Source organism: Misgurnus anguillicaudatus, chromosome 24 (genome assembly GCF_027580225.2).
Source record: "Misgurnus anguillicaudatus chromosome 24, ASM2758022v2, whole genome shotgun sequence".
NCBI lineage: Eukaryota > Metazoa > Chordata > Actinopteri > Cypriniformes > Cobitidae > Misgurnus > Misgurnus anguillicaudatus.
In genome coordinates this window covers 10,019,097-10,040,821 of record NC_073360.2, presented here as the reverse complement: position 1 = coordinate 10,040,821, position 21,725 = coordinate 10,019,097, and the positions used below count along the sequence as shown (strand labels likewise).

The 21,725-nt window shown below is 34.7% G+C and overlaps 2 protein-coding genes across 4 annotated transcripts in view; both read right to left on the bottom strand.

The window, feature by feature from the left end:
* The window catches only part of nek3 (NIMA related kinase 3), a 31,153-nt gene extending 19,649 nt beyond the window's left edge, over positions 1-11,504 (bottom strand). Inside the window, exons 1-14 of one of the 3 annotated variants that reach the window (XM_073862788.1) lie at positions 11,165-11,504; positions 10,973-11,066; positions 10,786-10,883; positions 10,613-10,696; positions 8,147-8,214; positions 7,972-8,058; positions 7,820-7,874; positions 7,323-7,523; positions 5,404-5,512; positions 4,577-4,729; positions 3,987-4,109; positions 3,617-3,731; positions 3,445-3,538; positions 2,765-3,284 (exon numbers count right to left, since the gene is read on the bottom strand). In XM_073862788.1, the coding sequence (XP_073718889.1) occupies positions 3,472-3,538; positions 3,617-3,731; positions 3,987-4,109; positions 4,577-4,729; positions 5,404-5,512; positions 7,323-7,523; positions 7,820-7,874; positions 7,972-8,058; positions 8,147-8,214; positions 10,613-10,696; positions 10,786-10,883; positions 10,973-11,066; positions 11,165-11,281 (1,371 nt within the window). In that variant the 5' untranslated portion in view covers positions 11,282-11,504 and the 3' untranslated portion in view covers positions 2,765-3,284; positions 3,445-3,471. Of the gene's footprint in view, positions 1-2,764; positions 3,539-3,616; positions 3,732-3,986; positions 4,110-4,576; positions 4,730-5,403; positions 5,513-7,322; positions 7,524-7,819; positions 7,875-7,971; positions 8,059-8,146; positions 8,215-10,612; positions 10,697-10,785; positions 10,884-10,972; positions 11,067-11,164 lie in introns of those variants that run through there. The other 2 variants (XM_055195932.2, XM_055195931.2) reach the window with 2 other exon arrangements.
* A 743-nt stretch (positions 11,505-12,247) lies between these two features.
* On the bottom strand, positions 12,248-20,478 carry LOC129437662 (uncharacterized). Its single transcript, XM_055195930.2, has 3 exons — positions 20,166-20,478; positions 19,836-20,046; positions 12,248-14,286 (listed from the first exon to the last, which is right to left on the bottom strand). The coding sequence occupies exons 1-3, from the start codon at positions 20,325-20,327 to the stop codon at positions 13,037-13,039; spliced, it is 1,623 nt and encodes a 540-aa protein (XP_055051905.2). The 5' UTR covers positions 20,328-20,478; the 3' UTR covers positions 12,248-13,036.
* Positions 20,479-21,725: the final 1,247 nt, after the last annotated feature.

Here is a 21,725-nt window from a genome sequence, read left to right as displayed (position 1 = left end):
TCTTGAAAAAGACATGACTTCATGTCTCCTTCCTGCGAGGGGAAACATTCAGTAGTTCACTTGCATACTGCGCATGATGTTTAGTAAAGGAAGACCATTTTGAACAAATATCTCAGTAAAAATATATCTTATTAATACATTTTTGTGGCATAACACGAAAGATGAAAGAATCCGAACAAGCGTATCCTTCTCTTACCAAAACATAAATTATTATTAACATGATTAGTATTAGTAGACAACATTCGCAAAATAGGTTTTGGGAGACTACCTGGTGTTGCAATCTTTAAATAAAGAGCTCAGATGCAGAGCCGCCAAACACCACCTCAGTCAAAAATGCTCTCGATTAAAAATACGTTTGCTTCAAATCCACTTAATCCCGGCCTCAGGCCGTTCACAAATACCGGTTTGTTTGTCAGAATCCATTAAGAGTCTGATAAAAACACGCTAATTTACAATAAAACATCTCAGATCTGACAGCCATTTGTAAGGCTGATGAGTTTGTGGTGAGAGCAGTTTAAAGTGCATGACCTCAGATGTCTCTTCCTCTACGAAAGAGTTAACCGATCGCGTCTAATCCAGATCTAATAACACCTTTATTCTGTTTCACTGTAACTCACAATAAAGCCTAAATTAAATGAAATAGAACTAAGTCCAAGCCAGCATCTCGCATCATTGATCAGTTTTTTTTTCTGTTTTAAACATTTCAAAGTAGAGTAGCCCAAAAGTGACATTAATAGAAAGGCCACACTGAGTTGCTATCATCTAAACAGTTCTTTCTCTGCACATCCTCGTACGTTTATCTTCGCCTCTCATAAGACATTGAGGTTCAACCGAGGTGAATGAGGGAAATTAGAAATGGCTAAAGGGCCCAGACTGGGACCCTGAGGGACTCCATGCCGGTTTTAGATAAGGCCTCCATGCTGGCCCAGCGTTTCCTCAATAACTCAAGCAGGGGCATTTATCTGCACAACAAGCACCCCAACAGTCAGTCTAGAGACCACTCGTAAAACAAACAGATCTAGCAAACTACAAAAAATGGCTTTGGCAGAGCGGTATAGCAGCATTCCTTTTATAAGAGGCAAGAGTTTTGATATTTTTACTAGGTATTGTACAAGTTTAAACATGTTTATGATTTCACCTGCAGGAATTTGAGCTTTTTATCTCATCTAATATCAACACTTGCTCTGTTGGTCTGCTTGACTGAGCAATATAAAAAGTGGGGTATATTCACATTCATGTGTTTTGTATTAAAAGTGTTCAATTATTATTTAATCTTTACTTTCATATAATAAGAAAGGGAAAATTTACTTCATGATCCTGTATCATCTTAAAGGGAATTTTTATTGCAATTAACTAAATGAATATTACTTGAATAAACAGTAAACAAAATATAATATAATTTATCCTCAGTATAGTCTAAAATGTGTTGTAATAATCACTGTAATAATGTAACGATGTATGTATTTTTAAAACCCAAAGTATGTGCAATCTTGCAAGCATTTCATCTGCAAAATATTGAGTCCACCTAGTGGTTATAAATGGAAGCGCAGCTCCTCTAGAAATGTAAAGCTTAGCACAGCATGTGTGTGCCACGACTCCTAAGTGCTTTCAGATGTGCTTCAACAGCTGTGCTCTCATAATGACTAACAGAGTGAAAACAGGCAGCGAAAAAGAGCACCAAAAGGCCAAACACCTGTTTGTCTTATTGGAAAAGGAAATGACGATCAAAGATTCCCTTATGGTTATTCGATTGAAAAGTGTTAAACAAATTACTGTAACAACACTAAAAACAAATCAACACAACATTTGCGGGCATTCGCTTAATTTAGACTTTGCATTAATCTGAAAAAAAAAATGTCTTCTTGAGTACAACAAAGGAAATGGTAACTATTAAATTTACAGTGCCTTTGTTACACAATAAATGTAATTATCATAGTAATAACATGTTGTTATTCTTATTTATTTATTTATTTTTACAGAAAGGAAGATATTTAGAGCAATGTTTGTTTTGTAGCACCATCGACTTCGTATTTTTTCTATTATGGAAGTCAAAGGTGCTTCTGTTTCCTGATTCATTACGAATATCTTCCTTTGCATTTATCACAAAGAAATGAATACAGATTTGTAACAACATGAGGCTAAGTAAATAATGACAGATTTTTTTAAACTATTACTTTAAACCAAGTGAATGAAAATATATTTGGCTACACTTTATTTTAAAGTGTCACTGTTACAGAAAATAACACATTTAGAGTACTTTAAATTAACAATATGCATTTACTATAGGGTTAGTGTTTGGTTTAGGGTTAGTTGCACTGAAAAAAATGATTCATTGAATTTAATCAATTTTTTAAGGTAAGTGGTTGCAATCAATTTATTTAAGCTACATTTAAACAAAAAAGATTAGTAACGTAAAATAAAATATAAAACTTTTGTTTAAATGTAGCTTAATTAAATTGATTGCAACCACTTACCATAAAAAAAATTGATTAAATTCAATGAATTATTTTTTTCAGTGTGCATATAATTATGTATAATTTACTGCTATTACTACAATACTTACAAGTAACGTTTAACAAAGGAACTGTAAAATTAATTGCTACCACTTCCTTTGTTTTACTTCAGTAGACATCTATTCAGTTCACAATTTTTATTTTAAGGTGATCTCTTTAAGATGCAGACATATTGGCCGAATGCAGTACTGTATATAGCTATTGACGTGACTTAGCCCACATCCACTATTCTGAAGTAAGCAAAGAACTAGTGAAGATAATCTATTTGTTTTTTTTAATGTATTTATTATACAGAGCATCAGCTAAATTATAAATTATAATGCATCTAAAAATTCACTTCTGTCTCTTGAGCATACATCATTTTCACCCAGAAAGTTAAAAATCATATTTTAGGCATACTACATAACATAATACGTATTAAAATTCTGCTACGTTTTGTGTACCAGCTGTGGCCTATCGTGCCATATCTTAGCCTTATTTAATACACAAGTCTTCTAAGTATCTTCATACTTCAAAGTAGGTTTTGTAAGACAGTAGTACCAGCACCATCAAATCAGTTAAATAATTTAAAATTAAATAATAATGTAATAAAATGCTTTAGTTCAAGTTGTTTAGGTTCACGTTGTATTCTGTAATATTACACAATAGTGACTAGAGACTATGATTCATTTCTGTTGTTAAACACACATCTTTTGCTAAACAAATGTTTACAGACAAAACCCAACATGTTGGATTGCAAGTAAAGTCCTTCCCTTCATGTGTACCTATAAACTACAGCAAACAATTTGGTTTTCAGTAGTGAATGTATTTTAAATTTTTGTTTATGCAAATTTTATCCAATATCATGATTAATGTTGAACTATACAAGCTTATTAAAAAAAACCCTCATCAAATAAAATACTATATTTACATGAAAAGTGTACGTGATTACCTTACAATACAAATCCTAAAATATTTGCTAGTGATCGTCCACCATTTTCTCGAGTTCATTGATCCAGTCGTACTGACAGTCCTCTTCAAAATCCCTGTAGTCAGAAGAGCGATGTGAGATTCACAGAGAAGCATTATATCTAAATATTGACAAAAAAATATAAGATACTGACGTGTCATCATCATCCGAGCGTGACTCCAGTCTGCTGTTGTCTGTGATGATCTCCTCAGGACCATCAACATTGTCTCCCTGATCAGAGTTTAAAGGACCCCCCAAATAATCAGAACCTGTTGACAAAATTCATTTATACATCTTTAATAGCTTTTCATCTTTATTTATATCATTCACAACAATATAATTATCATGAACATAAGCTTTCTGAAAGGTAAGCAAGCTAGTGACTTACAATAAATGTATTACTATTACAATACTCCTGGGGTAACCGGAGGTTAAGTGTCTTGTTTCTTTGTCATTAATTATTAACACTACAGCTATTAATGTCATAAACAGGATTGCTGATGATGTCATGTGCACTCGCTGACCGTGTCTGTGTATAGTGTAGGTCTCAAAGGCGGAGCAAAGCTGAACTTTCTCCAGGACACTCAAGACTCGTTCTGCTTGATCTTTATCCCACTGTTTCCTCTCTCTCCTCTCCTTTATTTCCTCTATGAGAGAACACAAGAGCATATATTTAAATTATCAATATAATGAGAGCTACCCTTGGTTACTGAGAACCAACCAATCAATCAATCAATCACATGAATTAATTTTATGAAGGAATTTTACTTGCCTTTCTTTATTTGTTTTTTAATAAAGATCAGAAATATATAAACAAATGTGCATTTTTGTTTCATATGTAAAGCTAATGCAAGGTTAACAAGCTGTATCTTGGCAATGCTTTGGACTGTTGAACATTTTTGTTTTTATATTTTTGTCCTTATCATTCATAATTGTAAAATTTTATAACGCTTAGATGTTTTTAAATGAAACAAAGTGTGTATTTTCTACACTGTACCTGAGCGGTGGGGAAACAGCGCCATCTTCTGATTAGAAATTACACAATTTGCAGCAATTTTACACTTAAATTAAATATTACCACATAATGAAGTAATTTCTGTTGGTGTTTAGGTACCTGAGATGGGATGAGACCCTTCTGTATCTGCCATGCTACCAGAGGAAATAATATCAGCATTTCCTAAGACGCCCAGCACTGTATTACAAGATCCCACTGTCCACCTCTTACGAGACGTCGGGTCGATGCTGTTACTCTCGGCGCAGGACGGTCCTTTAAACAAAGATACAGGAATACACATACTGTAGTTACATTTAATTAGAGATTTAAGCTACCACTACCATTTAAAGGGACCATTTCACAAGTTGTTTTTTTTTAAGATATCAAATAAATCTTTGGTGTCCCCAGAGTACATATGTGAAGTTTTAGCTCAAAATATCATATAGATCATTTATTATAACATGTTAAAATTGACACTTTGTAGGTGTGAGTGTTTCCTTTAAAATGCAAATGAGCTGATGAAATGCAAACACTGATCACCATGATGGTGGTTTGTTGAAATTGAAACTTAATTATGGTGTCAATTATTCTCTCTCTGTACTAAATGGCAAGGCAAGGCTGTGGTTGGATAATGTAGATCAAGGGGTGGTATTATTTTAAAAGATTCCCTTCTGACATCACAAGGGGAGCCGAATTTTATCGACCTATTTTTTCACATGCTTACAGAGAATGGTTTAACTAAAACTAAGCACTGAGGACCCAATACTAGCACTTAAACATGGAAAAATCAGATTTTCATGAAACGTCTCCTTTTTGAGTAAAATTTTATATTCAACATATAAAATATATTCAGCCTTTTCTATTTGTTTTAATTAATAATATATTTATAAATAATTTTTAATGCTAAATGTTTCATTATTTTTCAACAGTATTTTATTTTAAGCAACCTTCATTGGTAGATGAAGTCAATAAACTCTTTTGTCCTAACAGTCTGGCCACTTCCTCTCCCTTCTCTTTCTTCCAACAGCACGCTCGTTCTTTCAGCAGCTCTTTACTCTATACAGGAAAAAACAGACAATAGAAACAGAAATAATACTCATAATCATATATAATAACATTGATCCAATGATATGCGACTGAACCATAATTTTTGTTAATCAGAAGAGATGTAGGAGTGATATCCAAACATTTTATAATTGGGAGCAGACACGTATTGACGTGTTTCTGGGAGGTTTTAGTACATACTGCGTCATCTTTAACCCTTATGGGTTGTTGAGGCCATTTTTGGTCATTTTTGTTTTTTCTTAATTTGTCCACAACTTTCTCTGTTTCAGCAAATGGAATGATTTTTGGTGACAAATCTTATATTGACACATATTTTGAGAAAATGCGTGGGCAAATTTACAACCCTTTCGGGTTGTTTGCGTACAAAAAAAGCCACTTAATTGAACGGCTGTAAAAAAAATTCAGATTAATATTTTTCGTAAAAAAAATTCATTTCATTTCATAAATCTGTTATTCTCCCTCAGTACTGATAAAAACTACCAAATGCTTACAAAATTTCCATGATTTTAACTCTTTAATTGCCAAGTTCAAAAGTGGTGTCATTGATTTGGGGGAAAAACACACACAAATTGACAGATTTTCAATATAAAAAGTGATTGTGGACTGAATTTTTTTTACCTTTTTCACAGTCTTTGGCTTGTCAAAGATTGGTAAAAACATTGGCTTTGATGCATTTTTAGTTTTTGTGCAGCATCAGTTTTTTTTTCTCCCTAATTAGTTGTTTGTGGCTTTTTTTGCCCCATTGACTTCCATTATAACCACATTTTTTGATCGCAAAGCCATGACACCTAATTATCATGCATTCTTGATTGTTGGCGGTTTTTCCTTTTGCAAAGAGGTCACATTTGTCATTTTTACTGTTGATCACCATGTGGCACCATTAACCCTTTAGTAGCCCTGTTAAAAAAACTGAGCTTAATTTCTGGCTTGTACATTGAGTTAAATGGACTATAACAGCATATTAGTGTGTGTGTGTGTGTGTGTGTGTGTGTGTGTGTGTGTGTGTGTGTGTGTGTGTGTGTGTACGCACTCTCTCTCACTCTCTCTCTCTCTCTCTCTCTCTCTCTCTCTCTCTCTAATGTGCTGTTATACTTCATATAACTCAATGTACAAGCCAAAAATTAAGCTGTTTTTTTGCACAGGCCTACTAAAGGGTTAATGGTGTCACATGGTGATCAACAGTAAAATGACAAATTTTACCTCTTAGCAAAAGGGAAAATCACCTTTTATAGTGAAAATCTGTCAATTTGTGTGTTTTCCCCCAAATTAGTGACACCACTTATGAACTTGGCAATTAAAGAGTTAAGATCATGGAAATTTTGTAAACATATGGTAGTTTTGATCAGTACAGAGATGGATTAACAGATTTATGAAAAAAAATGAGGAAAAAAAATCTGATACATTTTTACAGCCGTTTAATTTAGTGGCCATTTTAGTACACAAACAACCCGAAAGGGTTAAATAAGAATTATGTGACTTACTTGCATCAGGTGACCTGGACATGTGAATAATCTGTTACCATTGCAGTTTTGCAAAATACAACTTTTCCGAATAGCCTGAAATACCACCTCACGCAAGCTTAAAACTTTTTTGGCGAAATTGACATGTTTCCATTGGCCGTATTTTCAATTCGCAAAGTCAATTTGCGCAAATTAAAGGGTAATGAAAATGCAGCTAGTAAGTAACATGCAACAAATAACGTGGTTTGACTTCATTGGGCACTATGCAGACCAACAGACTTTCGATCTGGGCAGCTCTGCATGAAGTCAAACACACGATTTTATAAGTGCTTGTCGGGTACCTCTGGTGTCAAGTGTTTATGCAGCAGGCGTGAGATGCGGTGAGAGTTGAGTATGGTGTGTACAGATGGTCTGTCTCTGGGGTTTATCTTGAACATTTGTTTGATGAGGTAGTGCAGCTCATATGGGAATTGACTGGGTAAAGGTGCGTACGCCCCCCGACACACCTTCAGAATCAAACTCTTCCAACTCTGTGCCTGAAACTTATGAAGAGAGGGATACAATTCAAAAAACGATATTTTTATGGGGGAATTGTTCACCCATTAATAATTAAAAATTCAGTCATCACTTACAAACCTGTACCTCCCTGAGTAAATGGTGACAGAGTTTTCATTTTTGGGTGAACTACCCTTTTAAAACTTACAATACATAGCAATGGCAGTGCAATGCCATTGCTGAATACATTACATTTTACACTGACTATATAATGTGTACAGGATTAGTTTGTTTTACTGCAACTACATTATCTTGTATTTATGAGGGTGTGAAGGGGAAATACCGGGTGCTGGAGAGTGCAAAGTTCATACAAGACACAGCCAAGAGACCAGACATCACTGTAACAGATACATGCGCATATTACTTTAAATTTTACATATTGTATATGTGAATTTGGTGCTGAAATGAAAGTTATATTATCAGCTATAAGTTTACCTTTTATTATTGTAAGGTTTGTTGTCCCATATCTCTGGTGACACATAGTATGGGGTACCAACATATGTCTGAGCATATGCTTTTGCACTGAGAATTACATATTGAAGCATTTTTACTGATATGATTGTATTAAATAAAATCTACTGAAAAGAATAGAAATGAAATTTCTCCATACCTGTTAAGAGTGCAAGCTGAACCAAAATCTCCAACCTTTACTATTCCTTCATCCGTCAAGAAAATGTTCTCCAGAGAGGAAATAAAAGTAAAATTAGCATTGATGGTCAACTTTATTTTCGCATTATGTTTTGTGTTGTACTGTGCTCTGATAGTGGTGGCGGCTCAAAGCTTAATCCAGTGGACCCAAATGTCACACATATCATTGCCTTAAATAGCCAAGTATCAAATGATGTTACATTTGATCATATTACTAACCTTATTCTCTTTATGATTTCTGCTATTAATTTTGATCAGTTGTCCCAAGGTGATTTTTAGAAGTCGTAATATATTTACTAAATTATATGAAGCTATAATTGAAAAGCTCAGATGCAAAACCCTCTAATGGTGCGTTCACACCAGACACGGAATAGGCGGCAAGCGCGAGTGATTTACATGTTAAGCCAATGCAAAGATGCGAATAGGCATCCTGCGGCGCTGCAAGCTAAACTTTGGCCGATTTTCACGCCGCGTTAACCAATCAGGAGCTTGCAGTAGCAGTGACATGATTACAGGAAACAAGCGGAGGCAGAAAAACAAAACAACAATGGAGGACAATCATCATCACTACACGAGACATCTTCATACTCATACAGGAATGAAAAGTATTTTGAGTGAGGAGGTCGAACAATTGTTTACTCATTTTGAGCTATATAAGCCCCTCCTATGACGCGAATTTACGCATGAATGTCTCGAATGACTAAAATTTCACACGCAAATGAAGCAAGTAAACTCAAAAAGTTCAAGTGCCCAACTACGCGTCAATAGCGCATTTTTGGCGCCTCTTCCGTGTCTGGTGTGAATGCACAGTTACTGCATTGGACATGTTTTCTGACGCCGGGATTAAGCAGATTTGAAATAATGTATTTGATGAACGTATAATATCTGCCGAGAGCATTCGGTTAATATCATTATCTTATTTTTTACAAAGGTGGCATTTAGTGCCTTTAGGATCTGAGCTCCTCAATTTATCCAATTACCTTTCTATCTGTTACACTACAATTCGATCAGAAAATGTCCAACACTTTGTAAAATAATATATCTATTGTTTTATCATTTAAAATCTACCAAACATCTTACTTTGCATGTAAGTATGCATTTGTTATTTTACATACTGTATACTTATATATAGTAAATATTATCATCTGTATATAAGTATGACACTAAATAACAAAAAAATTGGAATTTTGCTATATAATGCAATGATATTCAGGTAACACTTTACAATAAGGTTGTATTAGTAAACATTAGTAAATTCATTAACTAACATGAACAAACAATGAACAATTTAGTTTTTCCAACATGTATTAATTCTTATTATTACATGGCTCTTTGCAATGCTTGAATCTGATTGGCCAGTCGCGACATTTGCAGGTTTGTTATTCCCAGTTATACCACGGGTCTGTTGAATGCTGTATTCTGATTGGCTGAGAAATGTTCCGTGGGAATGCATTAATTTCTGATAACCGCACACCTAACTTGTCAAATGTCTTAAAAATAGGCACCAGAGCAATGTTTGTGGTAACTGTGGTATAAGAGGAATAATTGACTCCGCCCCTATGAATTATTTGAAACTAATGCACACTCACGGAGTAAAGGCACTCCACTTCGCGTCATGCCGCATTGCACCTTGGGTGTGCATTATTTTCTTATAATTCAATGGCCCGTCGTCAATTATTCCTTACATAACAATCGTTCAAAACTAATAACACACTGTAACCCGGATGCTGCAAATAATTTTGACAGGTAGAGTTTAATATTACACAAAAAATAAATATGAATATGTCTTTTAATAACATATATGACATTATATTTACAAATTATTAAACCATATAGTATGTTCGTGACATTTGAACGTCTCGTCTTATCTTAAAACAGAAAATAAACAGGTTTTCCTCATGAAAGGTATTTCAAATCAATATTTAATGTTGCTTACCGTACTTATGAGGTAAATAGTCGTGTAATAAGCAGGATAATGTACAGGCCGCCGGTTGTTATTGCGAAATAAGCCCCTGCCCCCCTTCAGGTCGCTGTGGGACCTGATCACACTGTCGGGGCTTATATATCTGCGATAACAACCTGCTGTCTATGCATTATCCCTTTCTTAATGCTAGCAGTTATTAATTTTAGTTTTTAGTGCATTAATGAATGTTAACAGTAACAATGGTTGATTTAATAAATATATTAGTAAATGACGAAATTAACATGATTCAGATTAATAAATGTAATGTAACAAATAATAAATATACGTTTTATTCATTGCTAGTTCATGTTAGCTTATGCTACTAGTTGTTAAGAAATACAACCTTATTGAAAAGTGTATATTAATTTTGCTTTTAAGTCTGACTTATGTCTGTATATACTTTTTGGGTCCACTGTATAAAAATACTATCTTCTTGCTATTCTGCTATCAAGTGAATTTGTGTACCTTTGATTTTAAATCCCTGTGAAGGACTCTCTTGTAGTGAATGTATTTAGTGGCGAGACACATCTGTGCAAACCACTTCAGGATCTTATGGACAGAGAATTTACATTTATATAAAAATAGACTGCAATTTTCTTAAAAGCCAAAACACAAGTTATACATCATCTTTGTCATACCATGTTTTCAGAAAACAGCTCATTCTTTTGCTGTTGTATTCTTTGAAGAAGATCTCCACCACTGCAGAACTCCATTACAATATATAAATGACCATCAGCTGAAGACAGACAGTGAGAGTACACGTGTTTATTCAGATCTTTAAATATCAAGAAATGTAAGTAGTTTGTGCACAACACCCTTACAAACCTTCAAAGGAGTCTACGAATGCCACAATATTTGGATGCTTAATTTTGGACAGGAGCACAGCTTCTCTTCTGCTCTTCCTCATAGCAGATTCAGTCTGCGTTATGTTCATATAAAACATTATTATAGACTGCGCGGCATGCATGATTCATTTTTATGCATGTTTTTAACGTTTAACACTTCCGTGTTTATTACCTTTGGAAGTCGTATTTCCTTTATTACATATTTCTCCTCGTGGTTCACTCGTTGAACCAACAAAGCTCGACCAAAAGATCCCCCGCCAATGACTTTCACCAATGAATATTGATCCATAACAGCAACAAACACACAACATACAGCCGCTTTCTTCTTTCTTAATAAAGCAGCAGCTATGTTACTCACTGGCACGCTTAATCAACAGATAGCACATCATTTATTTATATATAGCTATCTGTAGTTTTAACTAGTGCACGATTAACTAAGTGTGAATGTTTCTTATAAACAAAGCGGCACCAGCATGACTGTATCATTTCCGTGTTGTTGTATGACGTGGCGATGACGTCTCGCTGTATCGTGGCAAACCTGCACAGATTTGTTTATTGACAGAATTATATATTACTCTTACAGAACGATGTAATAAAATAATATAACATTATTTTTATTATTATAATAATGTTGAAACTGTAAACCAGAAAAACTGCTTTAAAATATATATATTTTAAATACACGTATGTGTATTTGTGATAGTTTTCATGTCACGCACTTAGGGGAACGCCCCCCTGACAGGCAAGAGCTATCTGTACTAAAAGTAATAAACTTGTGCTCAGACTAAACTTAATTGCATTATTAATTTGATTTAATACATTTTAATACAATACAATATGATATTATAAAAATAATAAATTAAATAGATAGAGGATAATGTTATATCATGAATATCTATTTTCTTGTTATGAAGAAGGGTTTACAATCTTGCAGAATAAGTCAGATAAGATCTATAAAATTAAAGCCGAGGGCGCATTCATTCGTTCTAGAAAGAAGTGACTCGAGGAGGGTGAGCAAAATTCCTCTTATTTCTTCCTCTTGGAAAAAATACACTAATTATAATACTATACAACAATTCAGTATTAATGATTTACTTCTTATTTAAAGATGATTTAAATAGCTATATAGTTGTGTGAACTTATTAATTTGAGTTACGTCAACTTAAACCATTTAAGGCAATCGGTTTCTTCGAACCATTTGAGTAGCTATATAGTTGTATGAACTAAATAAAATGTATTAAGTGAACTAAAACCATTTGAGTGGTATGAACGTAAGCAAACTTAATATATTTGAGTAAAGGTAACTCAAACATTTTTAATCATATGCACTTATAATTTAAAGTTTACAGTAAGGCAATCGGCTTCCTCAAATGGTTTAAGTTGAGTTAACTTATCGGGTTTTACAGTGTAATGGGCATCAGTGTTTTGTATGTGTGTAACTGATTGTATATTATGCTTGCAGCTTTATTGTTTTTTTTTTGTCATTAGACAACACATTGTTTATAAACAAGTTCTCAAAAGCAAACAGAAATAACACAAAATAATATGTCTAACATAATAATACAGATAACGGTTGTGAATGCATTTAATTTTGAAGCATCTAAACTATTAGGGTACAAAACGTTCATCTGAAAATGAAAATTCTGTCATCATTTACTTCATCATTCATCATTGGTTCTGATGAACACAAAGGAAGATAGTTTCAGAAGCCCCATTCACTTTCACAGTATTCTTTTCCCTACTATGGATGTCAATTGGGGCTTGAGTGATTTGGTTACAAACATTTTCTAAATATCTTCCTTTGTGTTCATCAGAACAAAAAAAAATGTTTTTGTAACAACATGAGAGTGAGTAAATGATGACAGAATTTTCAATTTTGGGTGAACTAAAAAAATGGATCATTAAACTCTACTTTACATACACTTGTAAGTGAGAAAAACATAAGAAGTCATTAATATAAAAAAACTGCTGTACATTTCATTAATTCTTCAAGACAATATCTTTTGCCTTGTTCCCCCCAAAACACACAACTACATTCACTGCATTACACAGTGTTATCGGATTCCACTTTGCATGAAAGTTCAGTTTTCACTGTAGCTTGTTCCTTCGCGTGTTTCTTCTGATGATTCCGAAAACTTCCCAATAAAGCAAATTTCTCTTCACAGATGGAGCAGTGGTAAGGTTTCTCTCCGGTATGAACTCTCTGATGAGCTCTGTAATGAGATGGATTAGAGAAGCTCTTTTCACACACAGAGCAGACGTAAGGTTTCTCTCCTGTATGAAGTCTCTGATGGGTTTTTAAGGAACTAGATTGAGTAAACGTCTTATCACACTGAGAACACTTGAAAGGTTTTTCACCTGTGTGAGTTCTCTGGTGTCTTACTAAATTGTCCCGTTGACTGAAACTCTTCTCACAAACACTACATTGATGAGGTTTCTCTCCGGTATGAACTCTCTGATGAGCTCTGTAATGAGATGCATTAGAGAAACTCTTTCCACAATCAGAGCAGACGTGAGGTTTCTCTCCGGTGTGAACTCTCTGATGGGTTTTAAGGGAACTCGACTGAGTAAACGTCTTATCGCACTGAGAGCATTTGTAAGGTTTTTCACCTGTATGAATTCTCTGGTGTGACACTAAATTGTCACGTTGATTAAAACTCTTGTCACAAACACTACATTTATATGGTTTTTCTCCAGTGTGAACTCGTTGATGAACTCTGAAATAAGACGAATTGGAGAAGCCCTTTCCACAGTGAGGGCAGACGTAAGGTTTCTCTCCAGTGTGAATTCTCTCGTGGACCGTCAGGTAAGATTTCCGATGGAAACATTTATTACAGTCTGAACACTGAAAAGGTTTATCTTCTGAGTGAATATTTTGCTGTGGTTTCAATGAACCTGAATCCAAGTTTTTTCCACATTCACTGCACTGATGCGGTTTCTCATTGGTGTGTAAACGCACGTGTCTCTTCAGATCGCCTTTTTGTCTGAATCTGATCTCACAGTGAGGACACTCGTATGGTTTTTTTCCTGAGTGAATTCTCTTATGAAGATCAAGACTGTGCTTGCTGCTGAAATATTTGTCACATTCACTGCAGTTGAAAGATTTTTCGGCAGTGTGTGTCTTCATGTGAATGTTCAAAGTAGAAGAAGAGACACAAACCATCCCACACTGATCACAGTTAAATTGCTGATCTATGTGCTCTTCTGAATGAAGTTTCTTCTCTTGAGTTTCTGCTGTCAGTCGCTCTTCTGATGTCGATGGTGTTTCTCCATCACATGACTCACTCTTCACATCTGAAAAAAACATGAAACAATTAAATTCTCTTTTCATTCATATTTACACAAAGTATTTTTTTCTATATTCACTTCTCTGATGCAGTCTCTCAATCTAAAATCATTACGAGTCGGAGTCATTTATAACGTGCAATTAAAAAAGCAACACTTGTTAAATAAAAATCATTCAAAATATTCTTTATTATTATGAAAATAACTGAAACTATTTGAAGAACAGCAATATAAATATTCCTGTGGACATTTCCTGGAATAGCATTTGTAATGCTACTTCTTCTGTGGCACAAAGGGAGTTTCTGCATGAGAGCCCCCCCTGGCTTTCGGATGTGCCGGGATTTCACCGTAATTCGTTAAAATTCATTCATTGGGAAAACGCGCATTTGCATGTTTAATCGTTACAGCCCTACAAACTAGGGATGCATTGATAAATCAGCAGATGATTTTCAATCAATTATGTGAAAAGCCGCTACATCCAAAAGCCAGATTATAAAACGGGCAGTTCTGGTTCTTCATTCTGATTGGTTGAAACGCGTTCTAAGCCGTGATAAAATACACCGGTAACCTCACGGTTCAGACCACATTACATAAGTGTCACTGCGCCACTGTTGCTGTGTACTGATTTATGAGAATAAACACAACAGTCTTTAATCATATTTTTAATTTGTCTACAATTGCACAATTAATGGCGATATCCAAATAAATGTCAATAAATACTGTTGAGTCATCTCGTCAATAAAGAGAAAACGTTGTCTGAGGAGTTTATAACTAAGTTCATACGCCCGCTATTATCCACTGGGTGGCGATCTTTCCCAACTTAAACACTGACGCATTCACTGAAAACACCGTGTAGTATCAGTGTGTTCATGTCTGAATCTGATGATTTCTTACTAAAGTTCTTCACAAAAATGGAATTATCTCCGCTTTTAGCTGAAAATTTGAGAGGTGATAACTGATAAGATAACAAATTAAGGTAGGATGAAACTTTTTGTTGTTGTTGTTGTTTGAAAGCGGATGGTCTGTTCTTTCATTTTATATTTATGTTTATTTAAAGAAGATAATTTTTCTGTAAGGCATTAAACTAAACCGGGTGGCAACTTAAAAAAAAACGCTGACGGGGAAAGAGTTCAGCATATGCTTACAAGCATATTTGATCATCACTTCAACAGCACAATATAAATGTTAATGTATAAATTAGATGAATGGTGATTTATAAAATAAACACCACCGTCTTTAATCATATTTTCATTGTATCTTTGCTGCGTCTGTGTTGTTTGTGAACTGCGCTCTGTTTCAGTCACACTTGATTCTGAGGAACTACTTTGTTTGGCGGAAGAGTAATATTTATACTAATATAATTACAACTTATTTGTGTTTTATTTTATAAAATCCCGCTAACTTTATGCATATGAAGTAACCGTTTTATAAACGCAATAAACCCCTCGAAGCGCTGGGCCACCAGTGCACCCCACAACAGCTAAGGGGGTTCAGGCACTCCGCTTCGCGTCGTGCCTAACAACGCCCCTTAGCTGCTATAAAATGCACTGGCAACCCAACGCCTCTCGGGGTTTATTGCTTTAGGGTGCTCTTGTGCAGAAACTCAATATGCACTGCAGAAGAAGAACCATACACACGCAGCTCCAGGAAATGGCTTAAAGGAATAGTCCATTTTCCCAAAAGAAAAATCCAGACAATTCACTCACCACCATGTCATCCAAAATGTTGATGTCTTTCTTTGTTCAGTCGAGAAGAAATTATGTTTTTTGAGGAAAACATTGCAGGATTTTTCTCATTTTAATGGACTTTAATGGACACCAACACTTAACACTTAACTAAACACGTAACAGTTTTTATCAACGGAGGTTCAAAGGACTATAAACAATCCCAAACGAGGCATAATGGTCTTATCTAGCGAAACGATTGTCATTTTTGACAAGAAAAATAAAAAATGCACTTTTAAACCACAACTTTTCGTCTGGGTCCGGTCCAGCGCGACCTAACGTAAATGCGTAGTGACGTAGGGAGGTCACGTGTTGCATATATAAAATGGACATTTGCGGACCATTGTAAAAAATAAACTGACACAAAGACATTAATTCGTATCAGTTGACATACAACAATGTAGGAACGGTCCTCTTTCTCAACACTTGTAAACACTGGGGCGTAGTTTCGCGTTCATCCTCTGTGACCTCTTGACGTCATGACGTATTGCGTGAGGTCAAGCTGACGCTTTCAGGACCGGAGGAATATGAGAAGTTGTAGTTTAAAACTTAGTGCATATTTTTTATTTTTCTTGTCAAAAATGACAATCGTTTTGCTAGATAAGACCCTTATGCCGCGTTTGGGATTGTTTATAGTCCTTTGAAACTCCGTTGAAAAAAACTGTTAAGTGTTGAGTCAAGTGTCAAGTTTCGGTGTCCATCAAAATGAGAAAAATCCTGCAATGTTTTCCTCAAAAAACATAATTTCTTCTCGACTGAACAAAGAAAGACACCAACATTTTGGATGACATGGTGGTGAGTAAATTATCTGGATTTTTCTTTTAAGAAAATGGAATATTCCTTGAAGGATATATTTACATTGCTGATCTTCAAACCTTTTTAGGTATTTTCATGATAATAAAGAATATGTATAATGATTATGTTTGACGAGTGTTGCTTTTTCAAATGCATGTAATAAACAACTTAAACTAACAGTGATTTCAGATTGATAATGACTTATTTACTTATCAAAAGCCGTAGTAGGGGTGCACGGGGCAAAAACTAACGCGGGGTTAATTGTAACACGGACTGTTTACATTGTTGCACAAGGTTGAGCGTTTTGGTTTTCCGGTATTTTTTCACGCTGCCAAAAGACGATCTCCCGCAAATGATTGGAAATGTATAATGTTTTTCCAGAGCGTTATTGATGAATGAGTGTTTTGGTGGCATGTAAGTAAATGTTTTCATCTTATGTTTTTTTTTTCGGTTTCTGAGTTGGGTGTACTGTGTAAGATACCAAATCCAATGCTTTGTCATATTAATCAGTGTCTTGTTGACTAAAACATAGCATCATTTTGAAATATGTCTGCAGCTTTTAGCAACTTTTTTGGTGGGTTTGAAAATATTTTGACCCAGCGGGGTTAATTGTAATGCTGTGTTACAACTAACCCCTCAGCACTTACGATATGAAAATCACTAACGTTAGCATAATTATTTTATAATGAATTAAATAGGCTACACATGAATGATTGCTGGCTGCCAACAAAATAAATGTGCTTGTCTTATCGAAAATCGTGTGTCAAATAGATTTTTGTTCATATCTTTAATATTGATTTAATAAAGTCACGTCAAAGATTGAAATCATAATGAAATGAATGGCTAAAATAATGACTATGCTGCTTACTATCTCAGAATTTGATTTTGAAACTGTAGTATAGTTTTTAGCGACTGGGTCAAATTAAAAAATGTTTTCTCATAATTGTGCTGCTTTTTCTCACATATTTAGACCTTCGTATCTATTTATAATTGAACTATTGTTAGAAAAGGGATGAATAGTGTAAATACCTGCCATTATAGACAGATACATAAACAAAACCAACTTCAAGTATATAGACAAAATAGTATTGAAATATTTGCCTGCAAACTTAATTTTCAGCAAGTGTTACAACTAACCCCTGCCTGTTACTATTAACCCCACCTATGGGGTAAGTTGTAACGTTTGCACTTTTGTCACGTTTGGTGTAATTGTCCAAGAATGGTAAGTAATAGAAACAAACTTCAAATGTTTATTTGTAGCAGAGATGTGTGTGTTGCTTGTGTAAAAATATAATTAATCAAACTCATATATTGTTTGAATGATTGAGCCAAAACCACAAAGGGTTCCGTTGTGCCCCGTTCTCCTCTACATGAAATAGCTGTGCATAATATCGACTGTGCGATTCAGAATCGTTATCGTCCAGGAATGATTAGTGTATATGTGCATTTATCGTCGCATCCCTAATACAAACATAAATACTGATCAAAGACAAAATATTTAAATGCAATGCATAGTTCAATAATTAATCAAACTCATATATTGTTTGAATGATTGAGCCAAAACCACAAAGCGTTAGGCTGTGCCCCGATCTCCTCTATATGAAATAGCTGTGCATAATATCGGCTGTGCGATTCAGAATCGTTATCATCTAGGTATTATTAGTGTATATGTGCATTTATCATCGCATCTCTAATACAAACATAAATACTGATCAAAGACAAAATATTTAAATGCAATGCATGAATATTTACTGAGCGAGTATTTCACTGTTTAAGAGGGGAGTCAAATGGACATTTTTATTTCTACAAAGACCTCCACAATCCTTGTGGCATTATATGGTGACACTTCTACAATGAGAAAAAACACTTTTGTGTGTCTTTTAAAACCTACATGCCTGTTGCTCAAAAAGTATTGACGATTTTCCATACTCCTTTTTGATTTTAGTTACTCTGAAAAACTATCGGCATGGATTTTTCATTGCCGATAGTTCATTGGTGGAACAATAGGCTATCTGCAAAAAATCCATGCCGATAGTTTTTCCGAGTTTGTCCGTTGCTTAATAGCATTATGAAGTGATAAATGATTATTATCATTGATTTGCATTCGTTTATATTCAGCTGGTTACTTTTATCCATGATTTATCCAAGTTTTAAGTTAATAATGAAAGAAAGCGAACTGTATGCAGCTGTCAGCTACATTAACATAAACAAATCAAGATCTGAATTCAGTTCTTTTTTTATCAATACTGCAATACATCTTCTGTTATTTTGATTAGATATTCATTAAATGTTAAAACAGAAGCAAAAGACTAAACATATAATATCAATGTATGTAATTTAAATTTTACCAGTGGGAGTATTTCACAGTATTATTTACGTCAATTCTTATTAATATAATTGATATATTTTTATTTATGCATTTATTTAATTTAGCACATTTTCATGGTTCAGTACTGTTGTTTAATTACCTTTCAAATACACTTCAGCACTGTTTCACTTTAAGTGTTATGTTTGTTTTTTTATCCAGTATCGACTTAAAAAACTAACGGTCGATTAATCGATTATTAGCAAGTAGGGACCAATGTAGGGTAAAATCCACTATCAGTCGACCTCTAATTTTAGCCTTTCATTTGTTTTTGTATGTGGTTAGTGAGGTTTGTGACTTAAAACCCCCTTTTATAATACAAGCCCTACTAAAAAAATCCAGCTAGGACCAGCATATGCTGGTGAGCTGGTTTTAGTTGGTCTCCCAGCTTGGTTTTGCTGGTGAAGCAAGCTGGTCTAGCTGTATTTTGGTCACTTTTTAAGCTGGTCTTGCTGTGTTTTGGTCACTTTTTAAGCTGGTCTAGCTGGACTTAGCAGGTCAGGCTGAAAGACCAGCTGACCCACCAGCTTTGCCAGGCTGGGAGGACCAGCTCAAACCAGCTACTGCCACCTTAAACCAGCTACCAGCTTATGCTGGTCTTAGCTGGAATTTTCAGTAGGTAGGTAATCACATAGCAGTTAAAACTGTAAAAATCAATAATTGAGGAGACATACCTGAAGGAATTATATCATGATCATCATTATGATTGCCCTCATCTTCCTCTGCTGTGGTTTCTTTTCTCGTCTCCAACATCTGCTCGCTGCAGTCCATCACTTCGACTGAGGTCTGCTGCTGTTCTCCAGCGTTACAGTCCGAATCCAGAGACTCTGTGGAGCTCCCAACAGTCACATGCACTAAAGGTTCACAACAAACCACATCCACATCCTTCACAACATAACACACACGCATGCACGCGCACACAAACACAGAGTAAGATTATAAATGATTTGAAGTTGTCAAACACACAGAATAACTAATGTAAAGAATGCGTAAACTGTACAAACTTCTCTCTTCAGTCCTTCATCTCCTCTTAAACTCAGTTTTGCCTCCAGTAACGCCACCTCTTTCTTCAGCTGAGAGATTTCTGTGATGAAATCATCAATATCCAGCATGGACAGATCGGTTCCTACTGATTTACAGCACATCACCTCCATCTCATCTATCATAATCAACACCTCAACACTAAAATACACAAAGAAAAGACTGTGTTTAAAACACACCACTAAGTAAATAACTAAGGAATAAGGATACACAAAAACAGCACACGCGAGCTCTTCTTTCTTTCTTTAGTGGGTTTATCGGAGACTGAAGAGCTGCGGAGCGCCTCCTGCTGTACTGGAGAGGTATGTACGGACCGCATGTTGGCTAAAATCTCTTTAAAATGCATAAATCTACACAACAAAAATGTACAAGATGGGACACATTTATCTAGACCTATTTTATCTATTTTTTTTTAAATAAAGTATACATTATTAAATTACCCTCAAATAGTAGTTGTGGAAAATATTCTACATAAATATTACACTTGAAAAACACTTACAATTTCTTTATATTTTAAAATGAAACAAAAAATGTAATTTGAACAATAACACCTTCTTGAGCCATCAATGTGGCAATATTTGTTTCTTATTAATTATATAGAATTCCAAGCACAACAGAAGTGCTTGCCATCCCCACAGTCATGTACAGAGGGGAAGTGCTTTATTATCAAAAACAGGCTCTTCTACTATTTAAAATACAACATGTATGATGTAAATGACATAAAAAATGGTGATTTCATATTACAAAATATATAACGAAAGTAGTGGTGCCCTGAAGTTGTGTCATCATTTAAAAATCCTTTAATATAAAATAAAAATCACACTGATGACATTACTTGACTTCCTTCATCCCATTTCCTGAAGATCTACGGAGAAAGGCCCATAAGTCCACAGTTTCTTTTCAGTTATCAGAAATTTAGTTGAACTCACTGGTATGATCTACCTTTTTATTAGGAAATAAAAAAAACATGATTCAGGGGCCCTTGCCATTTTAGCATTTTAATGGCATCTTTGCACAATAACCTATTAAAAGAGCACTATAAAAAATCACAATAATGCCCTGAAGACTGCGCCAACTAGTGTGCATGTGTCTCCCTAGTGCAGGGGTGCCCAAACTTTTTCCTACCAATGGCTAAAAATCGAACCTGACTGAGGGCCGTGCATGGGCCGAAAGTAAATTATGCTGTGTTTATAAGTTGCCCTGATTCTCCTCATTTATAATTTTCTAACATTTAAACAATAACTTTTATTTTCAAAGGTATACTAACTCTTGTAAAAAAAAAAAAATATATATATATATTTTGCCCATAATTTCTAAATTTCCCTTTGTCTGTGTGACACTGCCTCGATCTCTCAATTACTAGCCTATTCCCGAGTTTGTTGAGTTTCGTGATGCATGCATGCTATACACCTTCAACAAGTATTCATGTACATAAACAAATTCACTTTAATTCCTTGCATTTCATTTAAATTGACATTTTTGTAATGTACAAATAAAACATAAAATGTTACTTTTTAGAAAAT

Excerpts from the sequence above, each read along its gene's own strand:
- LOC129437662 (XM_055195930.2), bottom strand. The coding sequence starts at position 20,327 with ATGATAGATGAGATGGAGGTGATGTGCTGTAAATCAGTAGGAACCGAT. Across the intron at positions 20,047-20,165 it reads ATGAAGGACTGAAGAGAGAA|GATGTGGATGTGGTTTGTTG; the intron begins GTTTGTACAGTT and ends TATGTTGTGAAG. Across the intron at positions 14,287-19,835 it reads TCATGATATAATTCCTTCAG|ATGTGAAGAGTGAGTCATGT; the intron begins GTATGTCTCCTC and ends TGTTTTTTTCAG.